The 18,214-nt window shown below is 40.8% G+C and overlaps 1 protein-coding gene across 3 annotated transcripts in view; it reads left to right on the forward strand.

The window, feature by feature from the left end:
- Positions 1-18,214, forward strand: part of uckl1b (uridine-cytidine kinase 1-like 1b) — a 476,626-nt gene that overhangs the window by 37,473 nt on the left and 420,939 nt on the right. For 2 of the 3 annotated variants that reach the window (XM_084068938.1, XM_084068939.1), the window contains exons 8-15: positions 2,207-2,223; positions 6,038-6,136; positions 7,225-7,318; positions 9,568-9,630; positions 10,173-10,295; positions 10,985-11,092; positions 11,706-11,862; positions 14,557-16,461. In XM_084068938.1, the coding sequence (XP_083925064.1) occupies positions 2,207-2,223; positions 6,038-6,136; positions 7,225-7,318; positions 9,568-9,630; positions 10,173-10,295; positions 10,985-11,092; positions 11,706-11,862; positions 14,557-14,636 (741 nt within the window). In that variant the 3' untranslated portion in view covers positions 14,637-16,461. Of the gene's footprint in view, positions 1-2,206; positions 2,224-6,037; positions 6,137-7,224; positions 7,319-9,567; positions 9,631-10,172; positions 10,296-10,984; positions 11,093-11,705; positions 11,863-14,556; positions 16,462-18,214 lie in introns of those variants that run through there. The other variant, XR_014601632.1, reaches the window with a different exon arrangement.

An 18,214-nucleotide genomic window follows, 5' to 3' on the forward strand; every position in this document is an offset into this window, starting at 1 on the left:
CAGGGTGCTGATATTGTGCATGTTGGCTCACTGGAGCCATAAGGGTGTGTACGGGTCCATTTGGTTCCATTTGTACACTCTCAGAGTTATGGGGGTCCACTGTGCTACACTAAATGGAACAGAGCCTTAATTAGTGTCATTGGTAAAACCTGTGAAGGAAGTAAGGAAGAGGCCCAATTTCTTTCCAATATGGCTGCTGTGAATATAGCCTATTCACCCTTGCTATAATGTTATGACAGAAACACAGTGGTTAGTTTGGGCTTGTGACTCAGCACATTATCCTCTGGTGTGAGGAGGGCCCTACATCACACAGGAAATAGAATTAACATGTACTGTCAGTGCACACCATGGAGTTCACTCAATATCCACTGCCCCCCTCTAGTGGATAGAGCAGCAAATGGCACCATCTCGAATACATGAGCCATAGGACATGTCTTAACCACATGAACCATAGCGTCTCTATTGGGACGCATTAGTGAGCTTGTAGATTGGTGTTTGGTGTACAGGGAATAAAGGAGGGTGCCTATTATAGATCCCAGGGGGGCACCAGACAACAAAGTATATAGGGTTAAATACATGGGCTCGGGGCTGTAACAGTGGCTAGAACTTCCGCTAACCAATGGTGGAAAAAGTACTCACATTGCTTACTTATGTAAAAGTATCAATACTGCAATCTAGAAATGCTCTATTCCAAGTAAAAGTCCGGAATTCAAAATTCACTTGAGTAAAAGTACAAAAGTATTGGTATCGTACCAAAAGCAGAAAGTACTCATTATACAGAAGGTCCCATTTCACAAGTTTTCAAATGTAAAAAACTGTATAAAAAATATTTTTGAAAATAGCAGATCTACAAGCTCACAATGCGTTGCATCGCGACGCATTGTGAGCTTGTAGATTGGCTATTTTCAAATGGCCGAAATGTATATAGGGCTGAAGTGGTTGATGTATGTTTTGTAATGATAATCAAAATCTACAAAGTAACTAGTTACTAAAGTTTTCAAATAATTGTAGTGGAGTAAAAGTACAATATTTGCCTCTGAGATGGAGTGGAGTAGAAGTAAAAGTATAGACAATTAAAAATACTCCTCTTAAGTAAAAAATACCTCAATATTGTACTTAAGTACAGTACTTGAGTAAATGTACTTCACACCACTGCATGCAACTTACACATACAACACACAGGGAGTATATAGCCATGTGAGTCGGAAAATAAGTAAATAAAACCAATACATAAATAAGCTAGATAGATAGATACTTTATTAATCCCGAAGGGAAATGCAGATGTCCCATAGCTCATACACGCATACAGTAAGGTTAGTTAAAAATAAGCGAATATGCAAACCTTTTAATTGAGATGTGAATGTCTGAACCCTCTGTACATTTGATGCCAGCCCTAACTGCTATTTTACCAGTAGATTTGCTATTGACACGCACTAATGATCATCTAAGATGCATTTGTTTTTTATTCTTAACCAATGGTTTTCCATTTGTTTTACCCCATAATAACACACACACACACACACATAGGCCTGTCACACTTATCACTGTACAAAGTACAGTGATAAGTGCTGTATATTTGACATTATAGTGTACATAATCGCCTGATATCAATTACTCTAGCTAGTCGCAGTTATGGTTGCATAATCATTGAAATTGTTTCCATTCATCTGTATGAAGCAGCTGGATGAAATTTTAGAGAGATGTTTTATTTCCATCAATACTTCCACATTGTCGTCCACGCTACTTCAACCCATTAAGACCGGGAACGCATCTGTGTCATTTTAGATTCCTTTGGCTATTCAAAATATAGCAGATCTACAAGCTCATAGCACGGCTATGAGCTTGTAGATCTGCTATTTTTGAAAAATCGTGAACATTTGTGAAAAGCTTTGAATATTTTTTTACAGCGAACGCTTGTAACTCAAATCTTTGCTTCTGGGGGGTCCCTGGAACAAAATATTTTAATATATTTTAATTTTTTAATATATTTTTCAAGAAACATTTTTAGAATCGGATTCAGGTCTTAATGGGTTAACCACTTTCTACCTGGAGTCCCTATTTTGGGCATTTAGGCAAGAAATTATCAAAAAGCGCACACACACACACACACACACACACACACACACACACACACACACACACACACACTCACAGCTCACGACTTTCTCCTCTCTCCCTCCCCCCATCATGCCTCCGTTGCTCACAGCGTGAGCTGAGCGTCAGGTAGAGTAGACCTCTCTCTCTCCTCTCTCTCTCTCTCTCTCTCTCTCTCTCTCCTCTCTTATCTCTCTTCTTCTTATCCACACCATCTGCCAAAACCCCCCATAACGTACTGGGGAGAGAGAGAGGAAGTGGGCCGCAGAACCAACGTCTGCCCTCCACTGATCCAAACCCGCCGGCTGCCTGAATGCATCACTGAGAGTCTCTCCTCTCTCTCTGTTTCGCCAAAAATACACTTTCAGAGGATCCCAAAATATCAAATATATCCATGTACCAAACGGGCAGTGATTCTCTAACCTTTATGCATTAGGCCATCGGTTCTCAACCTTTTCAGGTCGCGCCCCCCCCCCCCCCCCCCCCCCCCCCCACAATAATCATATTTGAACTGGGGACCCCCCACCCTAACAAGCACTTGGAATTGTAGGAGTTGAGTTGAGTTTGACTCGGTTCCACAGATAAATATTGTGAAAATAGCAGATCTACAAGCTGTAGATCAGCTATATTCAAAATGTTCTCTTTCTTATATAATGTGACAATTTGGCCAATGTTTGACCAGTTTTTATGGTAGTTTGTTGATTACTTTTGATGCAGTAATCATCACGTGGGGACTCCCCTGGGGGTCCTGACCCACAGGTTGAGAACCTCTGCAACGGTTTGATTGGAAGGCAGAGACAAAAGGGTTTTAAATGACACTGTGATGCGGTGCAGCCGGCAGTTTGTTGTCGAGAAGGTGTTGTTTTTTTCTCCCCACCTCTCTCTCTCTCTGCCTCTTCATAAAGTTATAACTCATACCCCCTCCCTCCCTCCCTCCCTCTCTCCCTCCCCCCTTTTGCCTTCTGTGTCTAAAAATAAAGCAGTGAGGCAAGTCACTGACCCCTCCTCCTCTCAGCCCCCCGAGCCCTACCTACCACCCCCCCTCCCACATCCCCCAAAAGAGTTAAGAGACAGATGCCATACATACATACGAGTCAAAAACACAGAGAGGGTGAGAGAGGAAGCTCGCATTCACACAGCCGATTGTCGATTGTCACATAGATCTGAAGCCACAGAGAAACGTTCCAATACTACGAAAGCGATGAGTTTTTCCATTGAGCACCTTTGTCGGCCACAGAGAGAGAGAAAGGGAGAGAGACACAGAGAGAGAGAGAGAGAGAGGAAGTGAGTTTGCCGTCTTGTCTTTAGACACAGGAAGTCTTGGGGCTCGTAAGTCGAAACTCCTCCAAAACCTCCAACCTCCTGCTGTTCGTTTTCGTTCTGCTGTTTTTTCTGACGAGCCGTGACAAAGTGACAGCCCACAGATTGGCCTGTGTACATCCCACGCTTAACAACAACACACACACACACACACACACACACACACACACACACACACACACACACACGCTGCACAATGCAAGTCAGGGGTGGAATCGGGGGAGGTTTGCATGGGTGTACTTGTGTCGATTTGACCCAAGATCCTGTGTTGCTTACAGTAGTTTGTAGACACGGTACCTTTCAATTTCACATGTCTAGTACAGGGGTTGACACTAACGGTTGCCCGACTGCCCGTGGCAAGTAAATATCGGGCAAGTGGAGTTGCTTTCATGTTGCCCGACGGGCAAGTGCATTCTGTCTTCATTAAATATTATTGGCTACCTTTTTACAACTAAGTAGCACAATTTTTGTCCAAGTGACTGTCAACACTCAGCTATCGGTTGGATTTATCATTAATTTGTTCAACAAGGGCAAATTTTACCCATCATTTTATAATGGAAGATTTACTTTTCGGGCAAGTGGGCATGACCTTTGGGCAAGTAGAACATGACCTGTACTTGCCCGATGGGCAAGTGCCTCTGAGGCCTTAGTGTCAACCCCTGTGTCTAGCAATTTAAGATACAGCCAACTTGTTTGTATTGATCCTGGAGGCAAATTCAGTAAATGAGCAATAATGTACTGCTTTAGAATGTAATTAGCATACAATTAACATTGATATGACGTGTAATGATCCTTATAATCAGTATACAAACAGAATTAATTATTCTAGTTTAATGATAACCACTCTCAACCTGGCATCCCTATGTTGTCATTTTGATTTTTTAAATTACAAGCTCACAACATGTTGCGATGCATTGTGAGCTTGTAGATTGGCCAATTTTTGCTATTTGTCGCACAGTGAAGTATGTAGTGCTTAATAGGTCATGTTGCGTGTGGGATGACACTGACAAGTTATCGCTGTCACGTTCGTCACCGTGGCTACGACCCTTCACCTCTTCATCCACCTGATGTCTGCTCTCGTTTATTTTCATTCCTCTTATATGTTGTTGTTTTTCTTTGTCTTTTTCCTTGTCCTCTCTGTTGTTCCCTGTGGTGGTGATTGTTGTTGTTGTTGTTGTTGTTGTTGTTATTGTGGTCCATCTCCCTCCCTCCCCCGTAGAGGAAACTTCGCTGGGATATGTGAGCAGACTTGCTATGATTTCTCTTTTCTTTTCTTTGCATCTTAACGGTGTGGGACGTCTTCACGCGGACACGCTGGCGATATTGGGGCCTCGTCCGCGTGTCACCAGTGAAAAACATTGATCGGGTCGATCGATGTGACCTTGTGCGGCCGGTGCGAGGCAAACCTCTGTGCAAAGCACCGGAGCACCAAGTCACATCGAGGAGAACCGAGGATGTCCAACTCTAACCCCCTCTCTTGTGTGAAACTTTGTGGATTGTATTTGCAACCGGTACAAACCAGAATCGCGGGAAAAACGACCCATCCTGTAGATCAGTGGTTCTCAAACGGCGTGCCGAGGTATGCTGGTGTACGTTGGGATTTGGTGACAACCACACATACACAAACTACAATGAATTGTTTAATTTTGTATTTACTACATCAATACATTGTGCGCACTTGTTTCCCAATAAAGAGACAAATTCAATACCCTAAAAAAGAAATTCCACAAATTGTCTAAAATATCAAAAATAGCTGATCTACAAATTCCTCCCATTTTCCAAAACAGCAAAAAGATCTAGGGCCCTATTTTGGCTGGTGCCTTACCCATTATCCCTAAACTTCTTTGCCATTTTTTACAATTTTTAAAAACATTTTCAAATACTTCAACTAGCCGATCTATATCGACACGTTGTGAGCTTGTATTTGAACTATTTGAAAATGTTTTAAAAAATAGTAGAAAATGGCAAAGAAGTTTAGGGATAATGGGTAAGGCACCGGTGATAATATGGCCCTAATCTACAGCCTAGTCGTGCGCTTGCACATCAGCTATTTTCGGTATGAATACAGGAGTGCCTTGAGATTTTTAATCACCCATTGGTGTGTGTGTGTGTGTGTGTCTTGGGCACAAGACTTTAGAAAAAACCCTGCTGTATAATGCTAGTGAAATTTGGTCACAGATTGCATGTCGTTGTTGCACATCATGCATACTATCTATCTACAAATACAGGAGAGATGCAGCAGCGCTCACCTTTGCAGAGTGGTAGTGCGTAGTTAGTAAATTGCGTGGTCGTTTTTCCACGAGCATGGTTTGGTTTCACACGTCTGTTGTAGAATTTCACCGAATTGCTGCTGAAGCAAAGACACCCCTGTGTGTTGCTGTGACATTTTCTATTCTCTCTGCATCCCTCGCAAGCAATCATCCTAACCTGATCCACTTTGCTTTAACGATGCAATAGAGAACAAAGACAAATGATCAAGTTTTTCTGTTTTCTGCATGCGTCTGTGTGTGTGTGTGTGCGTGTGTCTGTGTGTGTACACACTTTGCGTTTGTGTTCCTGTGCACACAGCAGTGTTTTAGCCGTTTGTAAATTGTGTGTGTGTGTGTGGTTGTCGTGGTTACAGGGCAGCGCTGGCCTCGGCGCACCAGGCCCAGCCCCTCCCCCAGACGCTCAGCGTGCTGGAGAGCACGCCGCAGGTCCGCGGCATGCACACCATCATCAGGTAGGGGGCGCTCATGCTAAGTGATGATAACATAACATTTTTTTTAAAGATATATTTTTGGGGCTTTTTTTGCCTTTATTGATAGAGGAATCAGAGATGGACAAGAAAAGGTAGGTATGGTCAAGTGCGTGTGAGCAAATGTTTTATTATTTACGCGCATATCTGGCTCTATAATAACTAAGCAAAGTATTTAACCCATTAACCCATTAAGACCTGAGGCCGCTTCTAAACATTTTCTAAATCCTAACAGTTTTTTGGAAAGAAATATAAAAAAATAATTTTCACGATTTTTCAAAAATAGCAGATCTACAAGCTCATAGCGCGGCACTCGGTGCCGCGCTATGAGCTTGTATATCTGCTATTTTTGAATAGCCAAAGACATCTAAAGTGACACAGATGCGTTCCAGATATCAATGGGTTAAGACCGGGAAAGCATCTGTGATTTTAGATTTGAACCACTTTAACCATTATCTTATACTTTTTTATTATCTTATACTCCCGGCACAGAGTGCCGCGCTACAAGCTTGTAGATCTGTATTGTTTTTTTTTAAATCATGAACATTTTTGCAAATCTTTGAATATATATTTTTCAAAGCAAACATTTTTAAATCTTTGCTTCTGGGGATTCTACAAATGTCTTCTAACAGTTTTTTGAAAAAAAAACTCATGTTGCTATAATCAGTGGTCCTCAAACTTTTTCATGTCAAGGACCACCAAAATGATATGTATTTGGCCGCGGACCCCCATCTCAAAATATGTTGTTCCAGGGACCCCCCAGAAGCAAAGAATTTAGTTAAAAATGTTGCGCTTTTAAAAAAAAAATATATATATATAGTATATTCAAAGATTTACAAAAATGTTCATGTTTTTTTCAAAAATGGCAGATATACAAGCGCATAGAGCTTGTATATCTGCTATTTTTGAATAGCCAAAGTATAAAATAATGGTTAATGTGGATGCGTTCCCGATTTTAATGGTTTAAGCGTTCACGGCCAGTAGTTTCATAAACACACGGGTACAAATTCACTTGTACGCTGTGCCGTTGTCAGCGGATGTCTGTGTGACGTTTTGTATCTCACGTGTCCCAGGAACAAGGAGACCAGCCGCGACGAGTTCATCTTCTACTCCAAGAGGTTGATGCGCCTGCTGATCGAGCGAGCGCTGTCCTTCCTGCCCTCTCAGGTACACCACACACACATCACCAAACGGAGAAAGCATTGAAAGATTACGGCCGGTGGAAAGAAAGAAAGTCAGAGTGAGAGAGAGAAGAGAAGAGAAGAGAAGAAAGGTGACAGTCAGCAAGGTTTTGGCGGTGGCACAAACATGGAAACTTCTTCCACCACAGCGGAAAGTTCTCACACCTTTTTAAAGATACCCAGCATAGAGGAATGTATACTATCGCAACACACACACACACACACACACACACACACACACACACACACACACACTGGAGAGCACCATGTTTTACCTAAGTAAAAGTATCAATACTGCAATGTAGAAACTCTGTTAAAAGTAAAAGTCCGGAATTCAAAATTGACTTGAGTAAAAGTACAAAAGTATTGGTATCAAAATATGCTTAAAGTACCAGAAGTAAAAGTACTAAAACTTTTGAAAATAGCAGATCTACAAGCTCACAACGTGTCGCAATGCGACGTGTTGTGAGCTTGTAGATCGGCTGTTTTCAAATTCTTCTGGCTGACATTTTGCAGTGCTAATCGTATAATTGTCCTTCCACAAACTTCTGCACAACAATGTGTCCTTCTGTGGTTAGTCTCTCAATACATGGGCCAGACTATCTCTTCTTACAATCTTCAAGTGCTAGAGAGTCTGTAATTCTGCCCGGCAACAGCTGAGAAACAAGACCGCAAGGACTTTTTCTGGTGTTATCCCTTTTATACAAAGTGTTTGACTGTACTCTTGCTGTTTTACATCTCTGTCTAATAAAATATTCAATCAATCAATCAATCAAAAGAACAGGAAGGGTATTCGACCATAACCCTGTGTTCATGAACATTTTTAAATATCTTTAAATTATATTTTTCTGCCTGGCAGTTAGCTAGCTAGGTTTTCAACTAATTTGGTTTCCAATAGTGATGAGTAGAGCCATATGAAATCCGTGTTAACGGAATCGCGGACGGAATCGCGGAAATGACCAATAAAAATGGAATTGGAATAAAACACGGAATATTGCAGAATTTGGAAAATAAAAAAAAATCGCGGTAAATTTTTTTTTTTTACCGCGATTTTTTACAAATCCACGGGACACCACCATTTTGCATGGCCACATCCTACTTTATAAACAGTAAAATCCACGTAGAAATAGTCTTAGAAAGACGATAGAAACAATAATACATGGGCGACGCCATTTTGCGCATGCTCAGACCGAATTAGACCGAATTATTTTGGGAACATTTTTGCGTATAACACAACAAGGGCCATGTATGGACTGTTGTATCTTGAACATTTATTCATTTCCACTTACCAGACACTTTTTTAATGGTAAAAATGAGCATAAAAAGCAAAATACAGAATTCAGAAATATTAAAATGGAAAAAACAGAATTTGGGAAAAAATAAAACGGAATTGGGAAAAAAATAAAACGGATTTCATATGGCTCTAGTGATGAGCGGGCCGACCCGTAACCCGCGGCGCGGGTGGGTCGAGTCAGGATTTCAGCGGCAATTATGCGGGCTGCGGGTGAGTGGGTCAGCCGCTGTCACACGCAACAACAAAAAAATCACATGCTCTTGTTTTGTCTTTATTCCTAATAAGAATAAGAATAATAACAATAAAACAGTTTGAATACACTTGGGGTGTATACTTGAAGATTATTTTCCTCCATGATTTTACCGATTTTGTTTTTTACCGCGGGTCGCGGGGCGGGTTGAGCCATAGATTTATATATGGGTTCGCGGGGCGGGTTGAGGCGGGTTGGGTTCCGTGGCGGGGCGGGGCGGGTCATGAAAAAACCCGACCCGCACATCACTAGTTTCCAGAATGTACAGTACGTGACTACAAAGACGAACGGGAAATGACATAACGTCCACTCCATTTTCAGAGCTTCCAAAGTACAAACTGTTAGGCGGTAGCATTTGAAAATATTGCGACCCAACTAGGGGTGCAAAAGATAATTAAACAAATCGATGTATTGATTTTAATAAAACAATAGACACTTCTTGATTATTACATTTATCAAAAAAGTAATGAGTAGAATAATTAATAACAATCAATAGTTGCAGTAGCCCCAGATCCAACACATCTGTGTTTGAGCAAATGTTTTATTATTTACGCGCGTGTCTGGCTGTATAATAAGAAACGCGCTTCGAGCCCCAGATGCAACACATCTGTGTGGGACATGCTATCGTTGCATTCACATGCTAATGATTCATTCTCTTTTTTCTTTTTCTTGTACCTTATCACGGCCACAGATCCACGTGGTCCAGACACCCCAGGGAGAGGATTACGAAGGCAGGACTTTCCACGGGAAGAGGGTGAGTGAACTCCATCTACTCCCTGGCATTTCCCCAAGCCTTTCTCTCCTATTCTAACCCATTGAGACCTGAAGCCGGTTCTACATGTCTCCTAAATCCCAACTGTTTTCTGAAAAACGTATGTTTCTATATCAGTGGTGCTCAATCTTTTTCGTGTCAAGGACCCCCAAAATTATATGTATTTGGCCGCGGACCCCCATCAAAATATTGTGTTCCAGGGACCCCCCCAGAAGCAAAGATTTGAGTTAAAATGTTCGCTTTAAAAATATATATATTCAAAGATTTGCACACATTTTCACGATTTTTCAAAAATAGCAGATCTACAAGCTCGTAGCGCGGCACTCGGTGCCGCGCTATGAGCTTGTATATCTGCTATTTTTGAATAGCCCAAAGTGTAAAATGATGCTTTTTAGCTCAAATCTAAAAATGACACAGTTCCAGGTCTTAATGGGCTAAAGAGGATTCCATTCCAGACAGACTTCAAACAGATGCAATTAGCCTCTGCCTCCTCTCTCTCTCTCTCTCTCTCTCTCTCTCCATAGATTACGGGCGTGTCCATCCTGCGCGCGGGGGAGACCATGGAGCCCGCCCTGAGGGCCGTGTGTAAAGACGTCCGGATCGGAAAGATCCTCATCCAGACCAACCAGGACACGGGAGAACCAGAGGTGGGAACACTTATAGTTAGGGGAGAGTTAGCCCAATTTTTTGACCAATTTGGAAGATAAATGCACAGTTACCAATAGCTTTCTTCACAAATGTGTTCATAAAGGTGTCTACTATCACCTCTGAATTTGTTCCAACCCAACTCCCTTGGGAAACTTTGTGGGAGCCAATAGGGATGCAAATTATCGATCAATTCATTAATTGATAATTGATAACCTTATCAACCGATTAACCGGTTAACTGATAAGCGGCGTTTCTTTTAAATCTGAGAATCTTAATTTCAGATTTTTAAAAAAATCCTAAAAAAAGTGCTTAGGAGCCGAGATACAGCCTTTTTCAGTAAGTTAAACAAGAAGTGAATGGAGCAGAAAATCTTCAAATCATCATATCTTGGGTTCTGAAGATTTAAAAAAAAAAAAAAAAAAACTTTTTTTTTTTCAATTAATTGTTAATTGTTTGATTTAATCGGATAATTTCTTAATCGATTAATTCGATTAATCGATTAATTGTTAACATCCCTAGGAGCCAATCAAAGTTGGGGTACCCGGAGGGCCTGGGCAAACAACTGGAAAATTGCCCAATATGAACTTGTGGGATGTCTAATTATGGGTTTTCTGGGGTGCTGAATCATTTTTGGTGTTAGTGCTCATAGTCTTTGTTTGTGCCCCCCCCCCCCATCTGCCTCACACAGCTTCACTACCTGCGTTTACCCAAAGACATCGGTGAGGACCACGTTGTTCTGATGGACTGCACCGTGTCTACTGGAGCTGCTGCTATGATGGCCGTTCGGGTCCTACTGGTACGTGTTTGTTTGTTTGCTTGTGCTTTCGTTTAGTTTTTCGTTCAACCACAAAGCAATCACAAGACTACTGCAGTGGCGTGTCTATCGTCGCTCTCGGGCAGAAACCTCCGAACGTTTTGTCTTTTTTCGTCAATTAGCGCCCTACTTAATCATACTACAGCATCACACAGAAGCATTTGCTGTTTTTGAATTTGAATCCTGAAAAGTAACAGTTTTGGACATATGAGGTTTCACTCGACAGAGGCAATATGTACTTATGTCATTTTGTATCATCAATTGACAACACAGGGCCATAAAACTTACCATAACTTTCTGTATAATATATGGCTTTATGGTACAATTTGATGGTGAAGGTCGGCGATGTGCCATGCAGCTTAACCATGCAGCTTAAACACACCACTGGGCAGTTTTTGCTTCAGTATATTAAATAGGATAGTAGAGAGTGAAAACCTGAGGATGGAGAGAGTGGAAAGGACACGCTACACAAGGTCTCCAGACGAAATTAAACTGGGGACGTTTGGATTATCCGAGCGACCCGCTAACCGCTCTGCTGTCTGGGGGGTGGCTCCTTTAATCCATGAGTGCTGTGTGCGTGTTGTCGTCTTCTCAGGACCATGACGTGCGGGAGGACAAGATCTTGCTGGTGTCTCTGCTCATGGCGGAGATGGGCGTCCACTCGGTGGCCTACGCCTTCCCACAGGTCCAGATCCTCACCACGGCCGTGGACAAGAAAGTCAACGACCTCTTCCACATCATCCCTGGGATAGGTCAGTAAACAACATGGAACAGCAAAAGATGAAATAGCCTATCTACAAGAAAATAGCCTATCTACAAGCTCTCGACGCATTGAGAGCTTGTAGATGGGCTATTATTTGAAAGATTAGAGCATTTGTTTCACAAATCACACATCAGGACTTGGCCATACACACATTTATTTAGCTTTGAACCATGAACACTGAATTCACATCAGCGGCGTCGATTGCTAATCCACAACGCTACGTGCAAATAAATTGGGCACGTCTGAGGTTATGAGTGACTGTGACAGCCTGTCATCGTGTGTTCATGTGTGTCTGCTATCGAGGTGAAGAAACGGTACTGTATTTTTGAAAACACCAAATTTTAACTAGCAGCTGTAGATGTGAAATGAATCAAATGTTGAGCAAACCGCATGAAAGTACTTATTGGCTAAAAAATATTACCAACGGGCTGCGAGAGACCAGCCACGGGTTGTCTCTCTCCTTCTCCTCCGCTCTATCTACACCTGCTAGTTTAAAACGTTAACATTCGCTGTGTCCATATACATACAGCAGTTGTTTGTTGTTGTTGTTGTCCATTTTAAATTGCTGTTGAGTGTGCGACTAGTCTAACCCCAAGCAAGAGGCTCCAGTGCTGTAGCCGATCAAAGCAAGCAGGTGCGCCCAGCAAGTTGGCAACGGCTCACACAGACACAGGGCGGAAAAGTGAAAACATTTGATGCTCGTCTCTAGCAGTGTGTTTGTAAATGATTTATACATTTTTAGACATTAAATATGCCATGTAGTTGCTCGGTCTTCATTAATTCCACATATACAGCTGCTAGTTAAAAAGACAGATAAAACAACATGCATTTGTGATTCATCTCAAGTGGTGTCGAATGTGTGCCTCCTCCACGCTTACCAGTGGTGGAAAGTAACTAAGTACATTTACTTAAGTACTGTACTTAAGTACATTTTTGAGGTATTTGTACTTTACTTGAGTATTTCCAATTTCCAATACTTTTACTTCTACTCCACTACATCTCAGATGCAAATATTGTACTTTTACTCCACTACAATTATTTGAAAACTTAAGTTACTAGTTACTTTTCAGACCACTTTAGCCCTATTTTATACCTAGGCTATTTGAAAATAGCAGATCTACAAGCTCACAACGCGTCGCATCGCGACGCGTTGTGAGCTTGTAGATCGGCTATTTTCAAATATTTAGTACTTTTACTTTTGGTACTTTAAGTACATTTTGATGCCAATACTTTTGTACTTTTACTCAAGTATTTTTTTTATTCTGGACTTGTACTTGCAACAGAGTAGTTTTATATTGCAGTATTGGTACTTTTACTTAAGTAAATCATTTTAGTACTTTTTCCACCACTGACGCTTACTTCAGAGCACAGTGCACTTTGATTGGACGCTCTGTGCACAAGTGTCAAAGTTGACGTTTTCTAATTATGCTACGCTTTTTTTTGCTGTCAAGCGTCCCGACGCTGTGGGAAAAAAGCGTTCAGACGCCTGTCTCAACAGACCTCGCATTGAAATTCGAAGCTCATTCAGAACAGGAACCACCTTACCACACAGCATGCTTCACTGTTGGCGTGGATTAAAGTTCTCAGTCGCCATGACTGAGAGGTCATTTAGATTCCATAGAAGCCAGCATGTCTTCTATTGAAGCATGTCGTTGCACAGCGAAAATAGCCGATCTACAAGCTCTCAATGCGTCGCCTGTAGTGTAGATAGGCTATTTTCGTAGTGGTAAGTGGTCAAACTAGCAATATTTTCCATAAAACCCTAATGGTCTCGGATATTTCATAAAAGCAAAGGTTAAAGCCTCATTCTGTGATTTCTTCACCTGGTTGGCTGTATGCAGGAACAAATTAATAAAACATAATTTTATTGTCTTAATTGTTTAGGAAACAGAGCACTCGTGTGAGGGGGGGGGGGGGGGGGGGTCCTTTCACACTGTTTCACAAATCTCATAATAGGACTTGGCCATACAACATTTTGTATGGCATTTTGTCGTGTGATGTTATTTTGCCTTAATCCATTAAGACCGGGAACGCATCTGTGTCATTTTAAGATTTCTTTGGCTATTCAAAAATAGCAGATATACAAGCTCAAAGTGCGGCACCAAGTGCCACGCTTTGAGCTTGTAGATCTGCTATTATTTGAAAAATCGTGGAAAATGTGTGCAAATCTTTGAATATATATATTTATATATGTTTTAAAGCGAAAAATGTTAACTCCGATCTGTGCTTCTGGGGGTCCCAGGAACAACATATTTTGAGATGGGGGTCCGTGGCCAAATACATATAATTATGGGGGTCCTTGACATGGAAAAGTTGGAGCATCACTGATATAGCAACATACTGTTAACAGCGCTAGTTTAGAAAACATTTTTAGATATGTATTTGGCCGTGGACCCCCATGTCAAAATGTTTTGTTCCAGGGAGGAAAGATTTGAGTTACAAATGTTCACTTTAAAAAATATATATTTTCAAAGGTTTGCACACATTTTCAAGATTTTTCAAAAACAGCAGATCTACAAGCTCATAGCGCTTGTATATCTGCTATTTTTGAATAGCCAAAGAAATCAAAAAATGACACAGATGCGTTCCCGGATTTGGCAAAACGAACATGTCTGCTTCAGTGCTGTTTGCTAACGGTGTCTGCTGCTAAAACAAGCTTTATTTTGTTTTTTTCTTACTCTAGGAAACTTTGGGGATCGATACTTCGGAACAGACGCACCCCCGGACTGGAGCGACGAAGAGATGGACGAGCCCAGTTACTGAGGAAGTGTTCGGTTTGCGTGGACGAACTTTATTTGGACGATTCAGGAGCGTGGTGGCCCTTTTTGAGGACAACGTGAATGTTTCAATTGCCTCCGCTGGCCTGCAACATGCACCTTTTTGGTTGTTGGACGCCTTAACCTGGGTACAGCAGCAAGAATTTGGGACAGGAACAAAGACGTTATAAATGTACATGTACCCTATATATTGTTAAATGTTTTTAATATATTATTTGTATGTGTGTACATGCTGTTGGGTTGGACAGTTGTAAATTTAAAGTCTGGAATATTTTTATATGTACTGTATAGAACGTCGGATGAGTCAAGTTTTCTCATCGTTGCTGTTTTTGTGACAATCTGTCATGTTTTAAATTGTGAGCCGGAGATTTTGTTGTGAAGGAATGTAATCCTCTACTGTAGCCTTACTGTACCGCGGATGACAGTGAATGTTGAAATTGCACATTAGGGCCACGCGGCAGTTAATCAAACGAATTGATTACGTCGATATTGAAAAATTATCAATTTTCCAAAATACTGAAAATAGCAGAGCTGCAAGCGCACATTGTGAAGCGTGGTGACTTTGTAGATCAGCTATTTCTCCGATTTTGTGCGACACCTTTTGTATGAAAAAGTATAAAATAGGGCTTAATTGATTTAGTTGATTATTAAAAAAAAGATTTGATTGATCGAAAAAGTAAATCGATAGAATAATGGCTCAGAAGAAGATAATGGATAGTTGCAGCCTATTGCACATACTGTGCTAATTTGTACAGAACATGTTGAGTTAGTTTTTACCTTTCGCACAGATGAGTCATGCAAATAGACACAGGCAATCAAGTAGAGTAGCTCGCTTGCCTTATCTTTGAAGGACCACTTCATCGGAAACTTGTGTAGGTGTAACGTTTTTTTTTGCTCCTTTGATTCTTCTTTTCTCTGCATGGCTACAGGTTGTAAAGCGGTGAAACCTCTTCTGACCCTTGTTCATGTGTCTAAAAGTATAGAGCGACTGTGTTTCATGTTTATAAAGCACGCCATTCACCAACGGTCCTGATCTGACAGTCATATATTGTTGCTGTCGGGGCAGGAAACCTCTTTATCTCCATATCTCCAAACACCGTTTGTGTTTTTTGGTAAATTAACGCCCTACTTGATCATACTACAGCGTCACACAAAAGCATCAAAAGTAGCAGATATACAAGCTTGAAACTTGACGCGAATTGACTTGTTTTGGACACGTTTCCACGCCGACAGAGACGATATACACGACTCAGTTTGGCAAAAAGACATTGAGTTGAATAGACTTATCTTATACTGTATAATATACAGTACATTTGAACCACATTGGTGGAAACCTTAAAAAATGGCAAAACATTTTGAAGAAAAATAGCTAAAATATCAGTTCTGCAAGCTCACAACTTGAGAGCTTTTGCTCATAGATGCGTGATAAATACTGTCTGGTCTAGTCAGTACCAAACAAGCTGCAACCATCGCAATTCTTGCAGTGACTTCCTCCTCCGTTGTTCAGACGCTCGGGACAGCCCGACTTTTCACCCGGAATGGTCAGTGTGTGCTGATTTCAGTCATTTGAATTCTCCAGCAAAAATGGCCGATCTACAAGCTCTCAATGCGTCTGCAGCGCATTGTGAGCATGTACTGTAGATAGGCTATTTTTTTTTTTTTTTTTCCTTTAAGATTATAGCATTTGGTCTTGGATATTTCATAAAAGCAAAGGTTAAAGCCTCAATCTGCGATTTCTTCACCTGGTTGGCGGTATAGCAGGAACGATATTACTAAATCATCATAATTTTACATAGTGTGTGCTAGTGTGTGTGTGTGTGTGTGTGTGTGTGTGTGTGTGGGGGGGGGGGGGGGGGGGGCTCCTTTCAACACTGCACCCGGGGGTGCACTGCTGCACTCCAGCACTCTCAGAGTGTATTTCCTAAATGAAGTCAATAATGGACACTCATTTGCATAACATAAATGAGTCCTATTAGTGCCCGATCTTATTATTACCAAGCTTTAGACTCGTTGATATTATTTTTGTTCTTATAGGAATGTATTTGACAGTCCTATAACATCAGTGTTGCACACATGCTTTGTACTTTTTACATGATTTAAAAAATGGTTCGAATTCATGTTACGTTGGTTGAACCGAGTATACTATGTACAGTATGTGAGCTTTGCCTATAATGTACATGATGTCCTTTTGAATGTGAACATATTCACACTAGTTCCATAGAACATTGTCATGGAAAACTATAATTAGAACTGACCTTTTAACATATTTTCAATCAACCTAATAATATCCGGGAAATGTACAACCAAAGAACAAAGTATGCGTACGAAATGATTAAACATTAAACCTAAAATATATTCACTCTCTGTGACAAGCAGTGATGTAGGCTACATGTATTGTATTCTGCTGAAGGCCTGACGTTAGTATGATGAACACTATATCTTCCATGTGGTCGAACAATGTGTTTACTGTTGAAAATGTCGTCATTCATTCACTTATCGTTTTGGATTGTACATCTCTACCCAACCCAACCTCAGTTGTGTCTGTGTGCTGTGTTTACCTCTTTTTGTTTTATTGTTTTTCTTTTCTTTTTTATTAAAACACAAAGTACAATACAATTATTAAGTCACTTCATGTTTTTTTCTTGCATCGTTAATTTTGTCTGTGTAAATAATAATGTAAACTTTACTGATTTTGTGAGAACATGCTAATTCACAGAGAAGCTGTAACCTCTGCTCACCCCAGTGAATCAGAGACCATTATTTAAAACCTAATTTATACTTTTGTAACACTAAGTATAAATTAGGTGTTTGGTCAGTGGTTCTAAAACATTTTCATGTCAAGGACCCTCAAATTGACATGTATTTGACATGTGTCTTCTGCAAACCGGAATGGTTTACTAGGGCCTAGTAAACTATCCCGGTCTGCAGAAGACACATGATAACTAGTAACTAGGCTACCGTAGGAGAAGATTTGTACAAAATCTTCCAGCTTGTACATCTGCAATTTTTTTTACACAAATCTTCTCTTCTGTGGATCCCTGGCACAAAACCTTTTCAGATGGCCACATACATATCAATTTGGAGGTACGAAAAAGAAAAAGTTTCCATTGAATGGGGTGAATCATAGTATATCGAGTGACAGGAAGGATATTGTGGTTGTCATCATTCACGCTTGACAGTCAGGACCCTCGGACAAACTACAGTCTATATTTTACCCCTTTCACACAAAACTCAGCGTAGGGTTCACAGTGTCAACCCATAGGCATACTATAAAACCACATAGGCTACTACAGTAGACCATGAACCACATCAGCAGAATGTTCACCCAAGAAGACCCAGTAGCCAAGGTCTGCAAGTTTACTAAATCAAAATTATAAATACCATTTATCCGTGTAAGGATTTTTTTTTGTGACTCTGCTATTTGAAACTTCTGTTATTGCTTGTTAATGTTTGTGTTTTATTTTAACATGCAGTGGAAATGTTTGGGTTGTGTATACAATTGTGAAAATTATCAGTTAATAGTTTGCATTGGCAAAAGGGGGGTAGGAGTTTATACGTTTACAC

The sequence above is a fragment of the Gymnoscopelus microlampas genome (assembly GCF_963454915.1).
Source record: "Gymnoscopelus microlampas genome assembly, chromosome: 10".
Taxonomy (NCBI): domain Eukaryota; kingdom Metazoa; phylum Chordata; class Actinopteri; order Myctophiformes; family Myctophidae; genus Gymnoscopelus; species Gymnoscopelus microlampas.